The 19690-nt window shown below is 41.2% G+C and overlaps 1 protein-coding gene across 1 annotated transcript in view; it reads right to left on the reverse strand.

Annotated features, from left to right (window-relative positions):
* Positions 1 to 1653: 1653 nt before the first annotated feature.
* CCDC192 (coiled-coil domain containing 192) overlaps positions 1654 to 19690 on the reverse strand; it is a 198618-nt gene continuing 180581 nt past the window's right edge. Inside the window, 3 exon segments of the mRNA XM_049707872.1 lie at positions 1654 to 1686; positions 7969 to 8028; positions 8031 to 8272. Coding sequence (XP_049563829.1) covers positions 1654 to 1686; positions 7969 to 8028; positions 8031 to 8272 — 335 coding nt within the window.

A 19690-nucleotide genomic window follows, 5' to 3' on the forward strand; every position in this document is an offset into this window, starting at 1 on the left:
TGCTTTACCAAGTTATCTAACTTTAGGGCAAATTCTAATCAACTTCATTTTGGGGAAAATTCCACCAAACTCATCTTAAAACAAACCTTTTAGTATAACTAGTACTAGCTGGCAATAAACAAAACATTTAACTCTCTCATTTCCTTGATCTGGGAAAGTGATGAGCAGTTCAGATTGGAAGTTCCCTGTTCTGTGTTTAATGATTATAATTAATTGTACCTACAGTTAGGGGTGAGAACAGCAGATTGAGGTGCTGAGTCACCAGCAAGGTGGGATTTCCATAAGTTTCTTGGGGAGCAGAACCCAACGGAAGTTTGGCCCCAGCAAGAATTTTTGGGTGGAGGTGTGGAGTCTTTGTGATTTGCATTTTTAATGGAGACTTTAAACAGTAGGGCTCATGTGAATCTCAATCTGCAAACTCAAGTCTGCACAAATTCCTTTCTTTATTTTCTATAAATTATTTGAATAGTGACTCTGAGTCCCTATCCCATGAAGGAGGCAGGAAGTTTGACTCATTTTGAGTCTTCCCTTCCCCTGGCTTCATGCCAGGATTCTTGGTTCTGAGACACTTCTCTGTCATTTGCTGATGCTGAGTCCCCTGTCTTCCCAGTCAGCTTGGTCCCCTCAAGTCTGCTGCTTGTTCACATTGAAGACACACATGGGTATGAAACTCGTGGCAGGGCTTGAAATCCTGGTCCTCAGAATCCAACCTGCCTGGTGTTCCATGTGGCTGATCCCTTTGAGATCCTGCTGCATCCCTAAAGCAAGGGCAGGGAGAAGGGACAGGTTCTTGCTGCTGACGGGGCACACATGCCTCTCTTGATCTCCCCTCAGGGGTGGAGGGAATCCCTCCCTGTCTCCTCACACTCCCCTCAGAGACTCTTTCTCAACCCTTCTTTCTGCAATGGACTTAAGCTTTGGAAACAAAAGCATAGAAAGAAAGTCTCTCATGGTTAGCTTCTCCGTTTGCTTTTATACAAAACTCTTGGGTTCTAGACAAGAGAGCAGAGAGCAAGCTACATTTTTAATGTGGGAATAGAATGAGATAAATACAGGGAGAAAAATGCGTTAATAATCTGAAAAAGCATTCTGTTACAGAGTAATAAAAGACATATGAGCTTATTTTTTAACCATAACCTGGTGAGATTTGGCGATCCCTGGGTAACATATTTTCCTTGTGATGCCAATTTGAGAATGAGTCTGTGTAAATGTGTCTGTATCATAAGGAGTCAAACTGGAGTAAGAACATCACACTCAAGCCTAGTTCTGAAACTTACTAGCTGTATGACTTCAGGCAATTCATTTAATTTGCTCTAGACAAGGGGTCAGCAATTTTTTTCCATGAAGGCCTCGATATTTCGGCTTGCTGGCTATAGGTCTCTGTTACAACTATTCAACCTTGCCACCATAGCAGGAAGACAGCCCAGAGACAATACCTACACAATGAGCATGGTTGTATTCGGATAAAACTTACCTTATAGACAGTGAAATGTGAATTTCATATAATTTTTGTGTTATGAATATGATTTTTTTTGTTCAACCTTTTAAAAACGTAAAAACCACCCTAAGCTCACCAGCCACACAAAAACAGGTGGCAATCCTGATTTGGCCTGTAGCTGTAGTTTGCTGACCCCTGTTCTGGACTCTACAAGTCTAGCTCCAACGTTTGGAGCTCAGTTTTCCCATCTGTAAATAGGAAACACAGGGTTGTCAGTCAAGCAGAGGCATAATTTTTATTTATTTATTTATTTATTTATTTATTTTTGCGGTACGCGGGCCTCTCACTGTTGTGGCCTCTCCCGTTGCAGAGCACAGGCTCCGGACGCGCAGGCTCAGCGGCCATGGTTCATGGGCCCAGACACTCCGCGGCATGTGGGATCTTCTCGGACCGGGGCACGAACCCGTGTCCCCTGCATCGGCAGGCGGACTCTCAACCGCTGTGCCACCAGGGAAGCCCCAGAGGCATAATTTTTAATTCTACTTTATAAATGTAAGGCATTACTACTAAATATGCTAAATGTGCTAAGGAGACCTAATGCCTAAGTTTTCATCTAAATAGGAGAAAAAAGTAACTAGAAATAGAACAAACAATCTTTACAGATGTCCCTTAATTGTCTTTGCTTCTCCATCTGCATGAAATAGAACTGATGCCACTGGATGCAAAGGGGAGTTTTGTAGATGAAATAAGTAGAACGTCTGTGTGTTGGATTTCTTCCTTTAGAAAATACCAGTTCTGTTAGTCATCATTTACCTACTTACTTGAGCTTTGTGGTGTGGGTCAAATGACATTTTTCTGTCAGAATTCCCTTCTACACAGCACACACATTAAAAAAGAAATAGAGAACAAATGTATGGATAGCAAGGGGGGAAGAGGGGGGTGGGATGAATTGGGAGATTGGGGTTGACATATATACACTGCTATGTATAAGATAGATAACTAATGAGAACCTACTGCATAGCACAGGGAACTCTACTCAATGCTCTGTGGTGACCTAAATAGGAAGGAAATCCACAAAAGAGGGATATAGTATAATGTATAGCTGATTCACTGCTGTACAGCAGAAACTAACACAGCATTGTAAAGCAACTACACTCCAAAAAAATTGATTAAAAAACCCCCAGAGATTTAGAAACTGTCCTGAACTGATGAGGAAGCTGCAGTGAACTCTTGGTTACTTTCTTTAGGTCTTTGTGCTGCCTCTGTCATGCATACGGGAATATGCATTACCACTGAATGTAAAATGAAATAAAATAATCTATTTGAAAATGTTTTAATTAACAATTGAATGTAGGATGTAATGTACTCATTTTGTCTAAAATTTTTTATCGAAAAATTTCTTATTTTGAATATATATATATATATATATATATATATATGACTGTAAATCAAAAACTCAAGACATTTAAATTTATGGTAACAACATACCAAACTGGACCTGGCGTACGCATTGTATTCCAGGCAGGGATTCCAAACCATTTATCTATAGGGCAAGGCAGTTAAAATAAATGTCTTAAGCAGCCTGGTATAAGACAATAGGAAATGGTGGGACCCAGGGCACACTGTAGAGTGCGGCCCCACTCTTCTTAAAAGCAATTACTTTAAAATAAAACACAATGAGCAAACCAAAGACAAAACACAGTTTTGACCAAACCAATTAATATGATCAGTTGAATCTGGACAGCTTTTTGACTCCTCTTGTGGAATAAACTTGAGAAAGAAGGTACCCATGGAAAATTGTTTTTCCTTTAAATGGCAATGCGGGCTGACCTGAGAAAGATGTGTAGACAATGGATGTCTTTGTTATATAACTGCATAGGGGTGGTGAGTGTTGTGAAAGTTATACTGGCCTGGGGCCCGCGGGCCCTTGTTCTGGCATTTCCTAGTTATAAGCTTGGGATTAATTACCTAGCTAAAACCTATCTCATGAAAATTAAATAAAATAATCTATTTGAAAATGTTTAGATAACTATAAATTGCTATGTAAATATTAGTTATACTCCTATATACATAACTGTTGGCTAGCAAATGCAGGTCCCTAGCAAGATAATAGGGCATCCACTATAGCTGTTTATTGTTTCTTTCACTGTTACCATACCAACATCATTCAAATACGAGCTACGCGATAAGGCACACCTTGGTTTCCCTGGTAGCGCAGTGGTTGGGAATCTGCCGGCCAATGCAGGGGACGCGAGTTTGGGTCTTGGTCCGGGAGGATCCCACATGCCGCGGAGCAACTAAGCCTATGTGCCACAACTACTGAGCCTGCACTCTAGAGCCCATAAGCCACAACTACTGAGCCCGTGTGCCACAACTACTAAAGCTCGCACGCCTAGAGCCTGTGCTCCGCAACAAGAGAAGCCAACGCCATGAGAAGCCTATGCACCGCAACGAAGAGTAGCCCCTGCTCGCCACAACCAGAGAAAGCCTGCACACAGCAACGAAGACTCAATGCAGCCAAAAATAAAATAAAATAAATTTATATTAAAAAATAAGGCACATCTTTTTAGTACAGGGCCAAAGATTATATTATCAGCTTTTTTCTTTTAACTAGAACTCACTGTTATTATTGTTTGGACCCCATATGACAAAGAGCTGGTGCTAGGCTAGCTCCTTCTCTCCCCTTCAGCTGTCATCTTTTGCCTGTGATAACATCATTCTTTGAAAAATGTGACATCAGACAGTAAACTTTTGTTTAAGCTAATTTGTGACTTTTAAGAAAATGGATTCAAGAGTTATTAGACAATACATCATGTGAGTTTTTTCACCCAAGAACAAGAGATTGGGTATTATTGGATTTGAGCACTAAGGGTCATTCTTGTTAAATAAAAAGCGAACTTAAACCTTTGGGATGGAAATGGTCAGACAATTCATTAAATGTCCTCTTGCCACAGGTTCATGTTTTTGGGAATGTACTGAGTATCTAATTCAGATGCTCAATTGCTCTGGGAACCTGATAACTGTTTTTAGTGGTTTTTTTGTTTGTTTGTGTTACCGTAAAAGACCTAATTTCATTAGGTATGGGAAATCTCACGGCCAGCCCTATCTTTTGCTGTGAACTTTGTCCCAGTGTACTAGTACTTTATTTTAAAAAGGTTATTTCCTACTTGAACTAGCAAAAAATGTTCTCTCGTGTATGGGAAATCTTAACAAAAGATTTTGTTGTAATAGCAGGGGAGAAATTATAGTAATAATTTAGCCTTTAGAAATTACTTTTTTCTTTTTTTTGTCTAATTTTTTCAAATTACGAGAGTCGAATTTTTGAATCTCAAGCTGATTTTCCAAGTCCTTTAAATATGTTTCTTTTCTTATGTCTTTTGGAATAGTTTTGTCTCTGCAGTCCCCATACTTGATAATTTCCAAATATATATTATTTTGACTTAGGCCGGCAATGTTCATCAGCACTTCTCTATTTATTGCATTAAAGCAAATAAATACTTCAGTGTAATACTTCTTTACTTCAGTGTAACGTAGAAGCAAATGATTGGGTTTGGGGATAAGCAGAGAGTGTAAGAGATAACTAAAACTTGACTGAATTCATTCTTTCCCAGAAATGCATTTAGGCAAAAATAGTATAGTTTTGCTGAACTTCATTGAAACCTAAGGCACCCCCTTCACATTTCCGGGTCAGTTTCTCCAGTGACTTACTTTTCTGCTAGTCTTTAACAGGTCTATTACTATGATTTCAGCTTGTCATGCACATAATAATGAAATTAAATTGTTAAAAAATCCAACATTTATTAAATTGATTAGCCATACCACACGTTCAACTTAACTTCCTCCCTGAGAAAAGTTAATGACTGGTGAAAAAGGAGAATTAAAACTGCATATATTTCTGTAAATGTTTTTAGACTATTAGAGAATGACTTTTGTTACTTGTTAAATAGTTTAAATTTTTAATTTCCAATTATTTTGAACCAGGTATATTACCTTATGATTGCCTAAATTTTCTTTAAGAATAAGGGCATCAGCATGCTGTCTTGTGATATTTACAACAGATATTTTAAAGATCAGTAAACTGTTTCAGCAATCCAACTGGCTCTTAAAAAATGAGACTTTGGCTTTACAGTGTGGGCTGTAATCTGATTTGTAGTTTGTCTGAACCAGGTATTTGGCACAATCTGAAGTTTACTACCCAGTTCTCTGGAGGAATGGCAGAAAATGGAAATGAAATTTGGGGGGCACACAATGGCATAAATGTTCAGCAGGGAATGTGAAATTTTGTACTTATAAATGTCTCAGAGGCCAGAGGCCAGTAACAACCCTTCTCACCTCCCACCTCCTCATCAAACCTGGATATCTAAAGAATTCTTCTTGCTTAGGTGTCAGTAACAGAGATTAGTCTGTTCACCTTTGGACCAAATATCCCCCCCGATTCTGATTTGAGGATAACCTAGACCTGAGTCAAGATCAGTTTCTTGTAAAGATGGGTTTGCAGGGTAATATGACTCTGGATGCTTTCTTCTTCAGTGGCTGGTCCTTAGATATGTAGAGGTGACAGGCTCTATTAATTATTAACAGCAGCTCCAGCTCTGTCATTTTATCTCCGCTGTAAGGCTACTTTCATGCTGAGGGTTGGCCAAGACATTAGCCAGGGGAAATTGATCTAGAAGTGAACACCCTCCTATTTGGGGTGTGATGAGGTGTTTTTTTTCCCCCCTCCCCCTCCCTGCTTTTCATCTTTCTCAGCCTCAGTATCCCATGGGATTAAGATAATCTTTGGTAAAATAAAGAAATGGAGACTTGATGATCAAAATAACACAAGAAAATTGCAGGGAATAGTTTGTCTTGGAGATAGTCCACTCTTACCAAACTGAAAGATTTAAAGCTTTCTCACAGTAATATGCAGTAAAAACGTGGCAACTTTCATTCTTACCATGGTGTCAGATACAATGGGCAGAACTTCAAGACTGGAACAGGGTACCCTCATCAATACCAGAGAAACAGGAAAGACAAAGGGGATCATAAGGTTTGAAGAGGTGAGAAGGAGGGACAGGAGAGAAGGGATTTCTGAAGTGAGGGACTGATGTAGACTCCATGGAAAAGCTTCTTTTGGAACCGTGGAAAAGTGCTTCAAGTCACTTTCTGGGGTAGGTGTGTATTCATGATCATAGAGTTGTAAGTTGGTTTCATTTCTGATAATGGACTGCACCTGTACATACTTGCAGACATTTCAGGTGAAATTCTGAGGTTATGTACAGATATGGGAAGATTCTAGCTTTATAGGAACATAGAACCTACTGGTAAAACCATGGTTTTATTTTGTAGTGAACCTCTAGAGTCAATATTGCAAAGCTATTATGAGTCCAAAACTCAATACTTCCTTAAAAAAAAAAAAAGTCAGGTTTAAAAACTTTGTTTTAAGGAGACTCTTTAACTGTGCCTGTGAATTCCTGAATGATAAAAGTTGTGATTTTCATGTTTTCTAGGATATTGCTAACATCTACTATTGTGCCTGGTAGATAGAAGAGTTCTGATGAGTAGTTGTTGAACTGATTGAATTAAATCGAGAAGTAGCAATACAGTCAGACTCATGGGATAGCTATAGCTGTTTGCCTGAGTCCTGCAGTACAGAGAGAGTAAGAATTAAGCCCCAAGGTCTTAAAGTTAGTAACTAGCTTGTCTTTTTGGATGAGAAATAGTTCATTTGAAGGGGATGAGTGAGATATGATATGAGGTCTTCTACTCCATTAATTACAGGGCAGCTTTCCTTTGCCCATCCTCTATTTTTCCTGATGTTATTTTGTGCCATCCACAGCTCCTCGGTACAATTGTAATGGTGTATTTTGCTTTGGTCTTAATGTTGCTCGTAAGGGAAAAATCAGTGTTATGTGTTTTCCCAAGGAGATGTTGTCCCAGGACACTTCTCCCAAAGGACTGCGGCTCTGATTCATCCATTCTTTATTTCTTTTGATTGGTTTGGTTTTACTTCATTTCTACCCTTGCTAAATGCTAATAAAATACATGCCATTGAGAAATATATTCTAGAGGATACGAAAAGACAGACCTCATGGCTATTTAATCTGTTGGCAATGATTCTGCTCTCAGTACCCCAACATTCCCCAGTTTGAAGCTCACCCTCCATGACTGCTTTCTGTTCACAGTTGAGCTGCATAATAAAATGAGATTCATGCCACTCTTCCCTTGCAGTGTGACAAACCTCTGGTAAGAGGATAATGCTAAGTTCTTTGACCATCTCTCTAGCTTTGTGTTTTTTCCTCTCCCTCTGTTATCAGGAATGTCTGAAAACAAAGTATTCTACAGCTGTGTGGATTATGTGACAAATGTCTAAAGGGGAAACATTCAGTGTTTGCATCTGAGGACTTCCCTTTGTTTTGTTTCCTTCCGATATGAACCTTATAGAATAGGTCAAACCCGTGAACTTGAACTTGAGTTTGCCAGTGAGTCTGCTTGGGCTCTGGACTTTACCTTGATGACACTTAATAAACTTTTTTTTTTTTTTTTTTTACTGAGAATCTTTGAATATCCTCGTCATAGACCACAGGAGTGATGCTATTATTAAAGAAAATTAAAGAAAATTGGCCTCTTGTAAACATTCTGGAGAGTCTTTGACCTCTGGGAAAGGATGGGCCTCCCGCTCGGCTTCCAGCTGCTGAATCTTCCTTTCCTTTTCTTCTAAAATTTTTTCCAGCTGAGTGATCTTCTCAGTCTGATGGGAAACCTGGGTCGACAACTCCACAATCAGGTTGATTTTTCGGTCACCTTCTTCCACAGGCAGGAGACCACCACAGCCCTCTTCCAGTAAGCTGTCTTCTAAAGCAAACAAGAAAAGGAAAATCTGAACAGTTTTAATTGGATTTCCCAGAACTCAAAGAAAGGGAAGATGAAAAAGTTTCATTTCTCACGTTCTTAAAAGAGAACACAGATGTTGCGTCATCTGGCCAGATATACTGAGAACGGAATCTGCACCAGTGTGGGGAAGGACCCTGGGTGCTCGTGAAAAGAAATCTTAGAAGCCTCTGGAGAGGGAGGAGAATCAATCTTTGCCAACTCTTGTTTATACGCATTTAACTTTCAATTAACCATGGGAATGAGCTGTCCTTGAAAATCCAATCTACAAACAGTAGCCATCCCAGATTTCGTGTTATCGTTTCTTCATAATTCTTCACAAGAGCTACAATCAAGTAGAAATACACTTCAATGTGAATTTTAATTTGACTGGGAAAAAAAAAGTTGCCATTGTCCCTTTTGGGAAAAGTGATAATGAGAAAGGACTAGTTTCTTAACCCAAGTCAGCTTTAGAGTTGGCAGGGGTGTAATTTGAGGTGATCAGGAAAACTCTGTAGCAGGGTATAGAGATTAATTTCTTTTAGGTCTGAATACTTTTCAGCATGTCAATAAAATCACAAATGCCTCCTGAATATAAAAACTTATCTTTATCAATTTCTATAAGGTAACCCCTCAGATAAGGATAAAGGTCTGAGTAAGGAAGGAAAGAGAGGCTGTGTCAAAGAGATAAAAGATTAGTGACTGGAAGCAGGAAATCCTTGAAAACAAATATCACTAGATGGTCAAAAAAATTTAACTACTGAAAGGAAACCTCATTCTACTAGATTTTAGCAGTACCACCCTCCACATCACTCATCCTGAAATTTCTACCATTAAAATAATTTCTCTACGTTGTATAAAAGGCAGACTTCAGCTATAAAAAGTAAGGGACATCAAGGGCTTGGGCACCATGGTAGGATTAATTGAGCTAATAGCATATGAATGAACTTGACACATGGTGTCTACAGCTAATTGCTGTAATTGAAGGTCCAGCCTCTACTCAAACCGCAGTGAAAGCAAACCCACAGCTGCACTTGAAAGAAACATAACAGTAAGTCCAGGGTACAAAGGGCTGCTACTATTGTGTACCTATACACCTGTTAAAGCTGGGGCAGCTTTGTTGTGATAGCCAGTGCAGGCAGGGAATCACCCATTTCTCAGCAAATAAAACTAATTTGTGGCCATAATTTTCTCGAGAAGTCGCGGGGTGAGAGCTTGAGCACCACATTGCACACTGGACACAATGCTTTGGCTTCACAAAAGTGATGAGAGGAGAGATCAGGCTGGTCTCTGCTTTTAGAAATTACTGTCAGCAATGTACTACGTTTCAAGAATCTATGGAGAAATCTTTGTTCTGAACATATGGGATTCTAATGATAATATTTAAGGAGACGGTAGTTTGGGTATCTTTCTTAAAAAGCAATGAAAAAAATCTCAAATCGCAAAGAAGCATTTGATTTGTGCCCTCTTCAAGAGGCCTGTGCTTTCAAGCCCAGAAGAAGGAGTCCATAGGATGGGGTGGGGGGCTTCCTCATTTGCTGATATGCTGGGCCTCACCTTTCCTTTTTTCTGACTACAGCTGTGCTGCCCAATACGGTAGCCACTTACCACATGCTGCCATTAACCAACTGAATGTGGCTGGTTTGAATTGAGATGTGCTGCAGGTATAAAATACACATTTGATTTGGAAGACAGATTTGAAAATAACGTGAAATATCTTATTAGGCTTAAAAAATTGATTATGTATTAAAATGATATATTTTAGATTACATTGCACTAAAATATATTTTTTAAATCAATTTTACTCATTTGTTTTTACTTCTTAAAAATGTGGCTACTAGAAAATTTCAAGTATCATTTGTGGCTCTCATTATAGTTCTATTGGATAGTGCTGAGCTGGAGTTTCCTTTTGGATGAGAACTCTTTTTTTTTTTTAACATCTTTATTGGAGTATAGTTGCTTTACAGTGGTGTGTTAGTTTCTGCTGTATAACAAAGTGAATCAGCCATATGCATACATATATCCCCATATCTCCTCCCTCTTGTGTCTCCCTCCCACCCTCCCTATCCCACCCCTCTAGGTGGTCACAAAACACCGAGATGATCTCCCTGTGCTGTGCAGCTGCTTCCCACTAGCTATATGTTTTACATTTGGTAGTATATATAAGTCCATGCCACTCTCTCACTTCGTCCCAGCTTACCCTTCCCCCTCCTTGTGTCCTCAAGTCCATTCTCTACGTCTGTGTCTTTATTCCTTTCCTGCCCCAGGTTCGTCAGAACAAAATTTTTTTTTTAGATTCCATATATATGTTTTAGCATATGGTATTTATTTTTCTCTTTCTGACATACTTCACTCTGTATGACAGTCTCTAGGTCCATCCACCTCACTACAAACAACTCAGTTTCTTTTTATGGCTGAGTAATATTCCATTGTATATGTGTGCCAGTCTTCTTTATCCATTCATCTATCGATGGACACTTAGGTTTGGATGAGCAGTCTTTGAAACAAAGGTGGATGTGTTCCCTGCCGATGGCTCTTGTTAACATGTACAGTTGTTATTCGGGAGGGAGGATTGCTGGTCCTCAACTATTAGCACAGAGATCATGTCTTCTGTTACTCTAGAAGGTAGAGGCATGGAAATCTGGGCTTGGGAGAATGGGTTCTTAGGGGTTGAAGGGAGTTTCAACAGGAGAGGAAAGAATAGAAGGGAAATGGCAGCAAGCGGCAGTGGGAAGATGTTAAGGAAAGGAATGGCAGGCAGGATAGAGAGGGCTGGGCACCATGAGGCTCAGGGACAAAGGGGACATCAGAAGCATCTCTCCTTGTCTATGTCTGTCAGATTCTCCTTTCTCGTTGACCTCTCCTTCAATACTTTCTTTCCCCAGTTTTCCCTCTCTTTTTAGGAGAAGTTATTTTCTACCAATTGCACAGGGAAGAAAGGAGTTTAGCATCATTCCCAAAGGCAAACTGGTCAAAAATATTTTTTAATTTGTTTTTTAAAAAAATAACGCAATATAGGTAAGACACTTCTTTCACTGAATTCTAATGATAAAGGGGTAAAAATGCAGCAAGGTGGCCTTACATAGGCAATCACAGTCACCAGGTCTATACCCTCTGTCTCTGCCCTCTCGGAAGAGTGTAGTAGAGGGAGAAAGTAGAATGACAGTGAGAGAAAGAGAGTCAGGGTGTCTTGGTTAGCTCAGGCTACCACAACAAAATACTGTAGACTGGGTATCTTAAAGAACAGAAATTTATTGTCATAGATCTAGAGCTTGGAAGTCCTAGATCAGGGTGCCAGTGTGGTTGGGTTCTGGTGAGGACTCTCAGCCTGATTTGCAGACAGCTGCCTTCTTGCTGTGTCTGCACATGGTAGAGAAAGAGATCACAGGTTCTTCTTATGAGGGCACTAACCTCATTCAGAGGGCCCTGCCCTCATGACCTCATCTAACCTAATTACCTCCCAAAGGCACCATCTCTAAATACTAGTACATTGGGGGGTTAGGGCTTCAACATATGGATTTTTGTGGGGGACACAATTCTGCCCATAGCACAGGGAGAAGACAATTGGAAAAAGTGTAGAGAAGAAACATGAGGCTGAAAAAAGGAGAGATGGCATGAGACCTTTAATTCTACTGTAATGTTTTCATGTATTACATGAAAATGCCGATAAGGAGACAAGCTAAAGAATTGGTGTGCCAAAAAGGAGATTTCTCATACAAGTATATTTTACCATTAAATGATCTCTTTACACATATAAGAAAAATATTTTTGTTCCGTTTCTAAACACGTATGAATAATAAAAGTGTTTTAAACTTTTCAATAAAGTGAGGGACTCCAGGATTCACATCCTATTTGTATTGGAAACAGCCCAAGGCCACTCCAATAAGTTTTTCAGACTCTACCACTAAACTTCACATAACCTTGTCTGCACTGCTCTTCCCTACTCCAAACTCCCTCATCTGTAATAGGAAGGGATGTGTGTCCCTAAGGTCCTGACAGCTCTACATGCCCCCAGATCTCAAACACCTGTTGTCTTCCATGGCCTTTTGCTAGAAGCTCAGATAGTCTTGCCAAGGCCATGGCTGCCTGAGATGTGGAGGATTCTGTCTGCTGACCAGATAATCTCAGGTTTAACCTTATACCCAGAGGCAGTAGGAGACCCAGAGACAAGAGAGAATCTTCTCTCTGTCAGACAGAGGGGACAAACCTGACTAGCGACAGTCAGGGTATGACGTCATCACAATTGCTACTATTGTAGAGGTTTTTACAAGCATACATTATTTTTCAGGATTTCCCCTCTTTCTGCCTTACAACGGTGGGAAGCAGGAATGAGACTGCGGGTTTAGGGTCACGGCAAAGAGGAGGCAGGAGAAGGGGTGGTGATAGTTGTGCAGGTTTAGAAAGAGGACAGACAATAGGAGCCTTCTTCCAGCTGGGCCAGGCTACGTTCAGGTTTCTAAGTCACCCTTGAAGGACAAAATGCCTTTGGCCATTTCCAGCTTCCCATTCTTTATACCCTCAAAACCTTCATGCTCTTAGCACAGGGTCACGTGAGAGTCATGTCAAAAATGACTAAATTGACAACAGCAGAGGTAATTGTACTTTGAGAAGCTTAGGGACTTAGAGTTGGAATGTGTGCTTTGCGGGTGCTCTGATCTCACCTGTACAGGAATTATTTCTGCAGCATCCCTAAATGATGATTTTCTAAGTGGCTTGCAGACATTGGTGTCCCTCAAACTCTTCCTGGGTCAGCTGCCAATTGTAATCAAAGAATGAAATTTGCATTTTGCCACAAGTGCAGCTGCCTTTTGTTATAGAGCTATCTGACTGGTGGAAGGTTGTCATGGACAGACTGGAGGAGAGCAGAGTACAACTTACAGCTAATCAGAGGAAAGAGGTGTAGTGTGAAAAGTGGCCAACAAATGGCTGGAAAGCTTTTTAAAATTTTTATAAATATTTCTTTCTAAAAAGGGGTGTTCCCCTTTCGATCCCTTTACTGATATCACCACCCAAAAATGTTCATTGAACAGAGAAACGCTAAGAACCACTGATCGAGCATCTGATTCCAATACCTCTAACAGTGGGAAACACACTTCTTCCCAGTTGGATCTCAAGCATCCTTCATGGTCATCTTTTTCATTCATTCATTCAATAATTAGTTTGGTAACTGGGACCCTGCACATAGAGAATAAATCAGATGCCTGCTGGCTCCAGTCACAGTTCCACAGTTGGGTAGGAGAGGCAACACTGAGTTAGGCCCTAGAGGACACACAGGATTTAGCTTAAACAAGCACCTCCACTGGGTACTCACCTGTGGACATTTACTTTTCTCTCTGCCTTTCAAGCTGACTGCTGAGGCTGCCAGGTATTTACTCAATAAGAAAGACGCCCACTGGTGAGGTGATTAAATACCTCGCTCCCCTCAGAGGCACCCAGGATTACTGCTTGGCCTAAAAGACTATGTCAGCTTCCTCCTCTGCTCAAATGCCCATCACTCTGACTCACCTTCATGCTGGTTTTGAAAGCTGTGTATATTTCACAGTAACCACCGAGGGAGTACAATTTCATCTGTTGCCATACTTGGACTTGAAAATTGGCACATCCTTGTAAATATATGCCTCTCGTTACTTGGATAAAATCCAAAATGACAAAAACCTTCCTAATTTTCTCTCCTTCTCTAGACTGTTGCAATGAACATTTGAGAATGGTAATTCTCTGCAATAAAATGGTTCGCTTACATTTTGCATTCTTGTAGCACAAATGTTTTACCTCTTGAAAATCAGGTTTGTCTTACATCCTGCAGGCTTGTGTACCCTCCTCCATCAATGTTTTTATTTGAACACTTAGAATACATTTGAAGTTGGCAAATTTGTTGACTTGGGAAAAAACCAAGTAGCATTGTAAGAACAGATTGACCTGGCAAATAAGTTTAGTCAGCTAAAATAATTAAAAACAGTCTGATATTTGCTAGGAAGTTTTGATATGTATCACAAAACTCCCCATATCATAATGATGACCTGTCTTATAACAGGATTGTGTTTTAGAGGAAAAGTTTGAGGTGCAATTGTAGACTGGAGCAAATAGACATTTTCACCCAGCAACAGCCCAACAGTCCCATACCTAAGAGCTTAAAAATATCTGTCTGTTTTAATAAGTGCTTTGGAAGGACAACATACTTAGTTGAAACCTTGATGGAAAGGCTGTAGCCCTGATGACATGGGGAAGTGCTCCGGAGAGCAAAGGGATCAGAGAGCCTATAGAACACTTGATGAAAAAAAAAAAAACACTTAGGAAAAGCAAGGAGTGAGAGAGACTGTGTAGGAAGTACTTGTTGCTTCAAGCTCCCTGGCCTCAAGCAGACGCTGTTCCTGCGCCAGTCCCCAGAGCCAGCATGTGGGGTCTGCTGATACGGATGCTTTGAGGACTTGTTTAGTGTTTGGGTACCAGGTGGAATGAAAAGCACTACTCACTAACCACTAGTGTCACTCCTGTGCTGGCAGGATGCTCTCACCGTGAGACGTGTGTGGGAGCCAAGCAGGCCGAGGGAACTGCAGATTCCCAGTGTCCTTCCTTTGTCACTCTGAAGCATAAACACACTGTGATATCCATGCTTAGCATTATGGAGATGGTTAATGCTCTCTCACCCAGAACATGTAGTTGAAGTACTGCAATAGCTTCATATCTGGCCACACTGCTTCTGCTACTGCCCTTTCAGTCTGCCTTCAACTCTGCCCGGAGAGGTTCCATTAAAACATAGGTTGGGTATAAACACTCTCTTGTCCAAAATTCTTCAATAGTTTTTCATTTCATGTAGACTAAAAACCCAAGTGCTTACACCGACCCGTGTGATCTGGCCCCCCTGTGCCTCGCTGACACACCTCCTATGCACCCTCCTCTCCTCATTCACCCTGCTACATTCCCACCAACATCTTCGCTATTCCTACCAGACCCAGCATATTCCCACCCCGGGGCCTTTGCATTTGCTCCTTCCTCTGCCTGATAATTGTACCCCTGATCTACACATGGCCAATTCCCTCAATTCCTTCAGGTCTTTTCTCTCCAAAGTCACCTTCATATAATGAAGCCTTCCCTGGCCATCGTGTCTGAAATGTCAACCCAACCCCCATTGCTGAACACTTCAAATCCCTGTTCCCCACTTTAGTTTTACTGACAGGCTACATCTGACTACTCTATATTTTATTTTTATCTTGTCGCTAGTCTCTCTTCTCCACTAGAATAAAAGCTCGGTGAGGGCAGAGTAGCTTCACTACTGCATCCTCTTTTCCTAAAACAGCCTTGGTCCATAGTAGATACTCATTTGTTAAGTGAATAAATGAATGAAAGTTAAGTGCATAAATGATACAAAATCACCATGGCCGTGATCAGTCCAGAGGTTTCAATTGGTATATCACTAGGCTGGTCCCTCAGTTTTTTCACCAGGCACATTTTTTCTTCAAACAAAATTTTTCACTACTGCAATTTTTAAAGAAAATAAGCTGTTATGATTGTACAACATTGCAATTAACTTTTCCGAGTTTAATTTTTTTTAAATAGAAAAGTGGAAAAGTTAGAGTAGATCTCTTCCAGATCTGTGGCTTAGATTCTATAAGCTATAAAAATGGTTTTCCGAGTTGTCCACTCATCTTTTTAGAATCTGGATACCTCTTCCCAAGATGGATTTGACCAGCACTGCAAGTGACATACTATTACAAAAAGAAACCTGGCAAGGCAAGATTATTTACAACTAGGGTCAAAAGAATATCCTGCAAGCGTGGCTTGAACATGACCCTTACCCTGAAAAAGCAAACAGGAAACAAATGGCCAAGGAAACTGGCATTCCAGAATTTAAAATTCAGATTTGGCTTAAAAACCACAGAGCAAGACAGAGACGATTGGGGATCAGCTCCTCCCTAGGAGAAGACCAAATCCATGGACAGAACCAGCCTCAGCCTTATACTCAAGAATACTTACCAAAAGGAGCCACACGAGACCAGACATCCGTCCCAAGATCTCAATCAAACATTCTAGTTCAAGCCTTCAAGAGGAGCCAATTCCTTGATACTGCAAACAGGAAAACACTAGCCAAACAGGCATTCCAGAATCGAGAATTCAAATGTGGTTTCAGGACCCAAGATCTCTGTACCCTGGGCAGAACAGAAGTGAGCCTGTGAATTCCTCGGTGGATGGCCCAAATGGGAGACCTGGTCTGACAGCTCTGCAGCACGAAATTGACCTGTGCACTTTCCCAGGCAGATCTCATCATTTTCCTTCCTCCAGTTCTTTCAGCAGGAACCAACCATTTCTACCTTTCTCCCATCCCACGTATCCTCTGTCCCTTGTGTGATCCAAGGACAAAGTGTCATGATGCAGCCCATGCAGGCTGTGCAGGGAGGAGAGAACTCTCCTCTACTCTAACACTTGGGAATTATGTGCCAGGACTGCTGACTATAGGAGGAGACCCAGATACTCGGTATCCTTTCTGGCCCCAATACCAAGAAGAACGCCAGGATCACCAAGAACAGACTGACTACTGCAGTTGGAAGACTATTCTCAGCCTCAAGCTGAACACAAAAAACAACCACCACAGGATCTGGGCCAGGTGGACATATCTTACTTTCTGCAGTGGTGGGATGAGTGCTGCCAGGCTCTGATTGCAGAGTGGGATCCTCAAAAAGGGACCCACTGAGGCAGACTGTTGGCCACAGCACACAGAGTCATGCCCTCAGCGAACAGCACCAGCAATATATAGAAACCTCAAGAAGCCTTTAGGTCAACTCCTGCCATCCACAGATTGTCAGTAAAAGGTACAAACTTTTTTGAATCCTGATCCCCAGGAAGAGGACCCTCCAGGATTTTCAGGCTCTTCTGAACACTCTGCAAAGCTCACCAGGGCTTGGGCTTCAGAAGGAAGAAAATAGCATTCTGAACCTGATCCAGGCCTCCTTTTTTTTTTGATGCAGATCAGAGCAACTTAAAGAACAATGAATTAGGAAATCATCCTGTCAGGGGCAAAACTAAAGCAGGGGAAAGGAAAAACCACTCGGAAACCAACATGGAGGTTGTTTTTCTTGTGGGCAGTGGTTATCTTCCGTACTCCACTAAGTGAAGGACTGTTTCCAAGCTCCACACTGCCTCTGGAAGCACCATGGGCACTAGGTGGTGGACATGTATGCTGAATTCTTGCAGAAAAAAAGTATTTTACTGACGAATATGACCTTCTCTCTGTAGTCACCACATCCTCCACAGTCTGGAAAATCCACAAACTGTAACCTAACTCAGGCAAGAACAGATCTCTGAGGGACATATTAGAACTTCTTTCCCTCCTGGCATCATGAGAGGGCAAACTTGAAATTAGTTCACTGTGTAGAAAATGAAGGGATGCTGTACTTCCTGATGATGTGAGCTCATAAAAGTGAGCTTTTCCCCAAAGCTCTGGGGGTTTAAATTGCGAACTAGATACTACCTCAGCATCCATCATTACGGGAATGATTGAATGGATTAGGACAAATCCATAATACTGAGTAACCTTCACTTGGAAGTGTATTTTTACTTTGACTATTTAAAACATACAAAAAATTACAAGGAAATTATAATAGCAATACCATATCATCACTGAACATAGTCTAATGATGCTAATATTTCCACATTTTTAGTTTTTTGTATATATTTGATATATGTATATATATATATATATGTCCATAAGATTTCTCCTCTTACTATAAGTACATTATATATTAATCTAAAACCTGGGATAACCATTCTCATTCTCAGTCTTCTCCCTTTTGAAAAGGTAAATTCTGAAAACAGATTTTGGTATATGTGGGTTTACCTTGGCAATAAAAATGTTTAAAAAAAAAAATGGTTTTCCAAGTTGGCACCCGGCAAGCCCTGTCAATATGGAGAATCCAGGTCCTCACTGCTGAAATTCTGCTCAGGTGAATCTAGGAGGATGTCTGGGAATCTATATTTTTATGAAGCTCCCTGGGTAATTCTGATGATCAGCTGGTTTTCGCACTTGAATTTCTGCTGACCTACAGTAGACGTGGCGAACAAAGCTTTTGGTGAAATCCTAAGAGGCAGGCCCGGGAGTCCCCTAGGCAAGCCCGTTCTTGACAAGGCTGCTGTGCACACAGCTAGAGGAGAGAGGTCACATCTGATGTGCTCCTTGTGTCGCTCCCTGTTTACCCGAAAGGGCTCTGCCTGCAAATGTAACGAGCTGACCCAATGCATCCGTGGTCCTCACAGCCCTGTTCCTCCTCTAATTGTCTTAAATCTCATCTTGCCAGTTCTAACGTGGCTAAATTATCTCCAGAATACCCAGAGAAAATGGTGAGTGTTTGGGAGTTTTTGTTTTTGCTTCTGTTTCCCAGGGTGTGGATGGATCCATTTCCTCAAAAGCTGATGTGGAGAGGAGTCTCTCTTTTCCTTCCCATGAGGAGTGACTCAGAGGAAGGGAAGGGAAGGGAAGGGAAGGGAAGGGAGAGATCAAACCTTGGGGTGGAAGCATGGCGACTCCCAGCTTCCATAAGTGTTTAACAGCCACCATGGCCGTATAGGGAGCAAGTGAATCCCCTCTGCAGATCTGAATCCAGGGTTTTCTTCTTGGAGCTTGCTGGAGTCGTGACATGTCCAAGAAAACTTATAAGAACATTGTCGCAGAAAGACATGTGAATACCTTGGCTCTAGCTTGGGAGGTGAGGGAGAGTTATTTGTATGGGAAAGCAAGTGAGGACGTCTCAAAGATGGTGCCACAAAATGAATATAGGCTGGGACAGGATGGAGGGGGGAACACCCAGTGGCCAGAAATTGCTGGGTGGGCAGAATGTAATGCTGTGTTCCACCTCCTACCTACACCAGTAGGGCAAAGGTTTTACTAGGGCGAGGGTAGGACAACATATGTTAACTTACTCCATCACTCCCTTTTGGTGCATGGTTCCTTCCCACCCACTTCAGGGTCTCAGATCACAGCAGACTGTTCTACAGAGGGGTTCTTTGATAAGACACATGAGCATTGTCAGCATAACAGTGCACCTGAGTTATGCCAAGAGGAAATCAACCTAAGCAGAAGAAAGGTGTTTTGGAATCTCTCTCACCTCTTCCTATGAGCAGACCTGAAGTCCCCTCCCATAGGTCTGGCTCCTCAGAAGATAATAATGGATGAACACAATGACGGACAGCCTGGCCAGAGGCTGAAAGGTAAATATGGCTCCTGGTAGGGAAACAGAAAATTCAAGGGAACGGGAGACCCAGGAGCTTGGGAGAAAGGAAGAAAAGGAAGAGACAATAGATGAAGGACAATTTCTATGCTTATCTGAAGTGGAATCCATATGGATTCTTCTGAAGTGAATCCATATGGACTGAAAGTCACTTGGAGGAATAAAATAAGGCTGATTTCCATCATTT

This window comes from Orcinus orca, chromosome 3 (assembly GCF_937001465.1).
Source record: "Orcinus orca chromosome 3, mOrcOrc1.1, whole genome shotgun sequence".
Lineage (NCBI taxonomy): Eukaryota > Metazoa > Chordata > Mammalia > Artiodactyla > Delphinidae > Orcinus > Orcinus orca.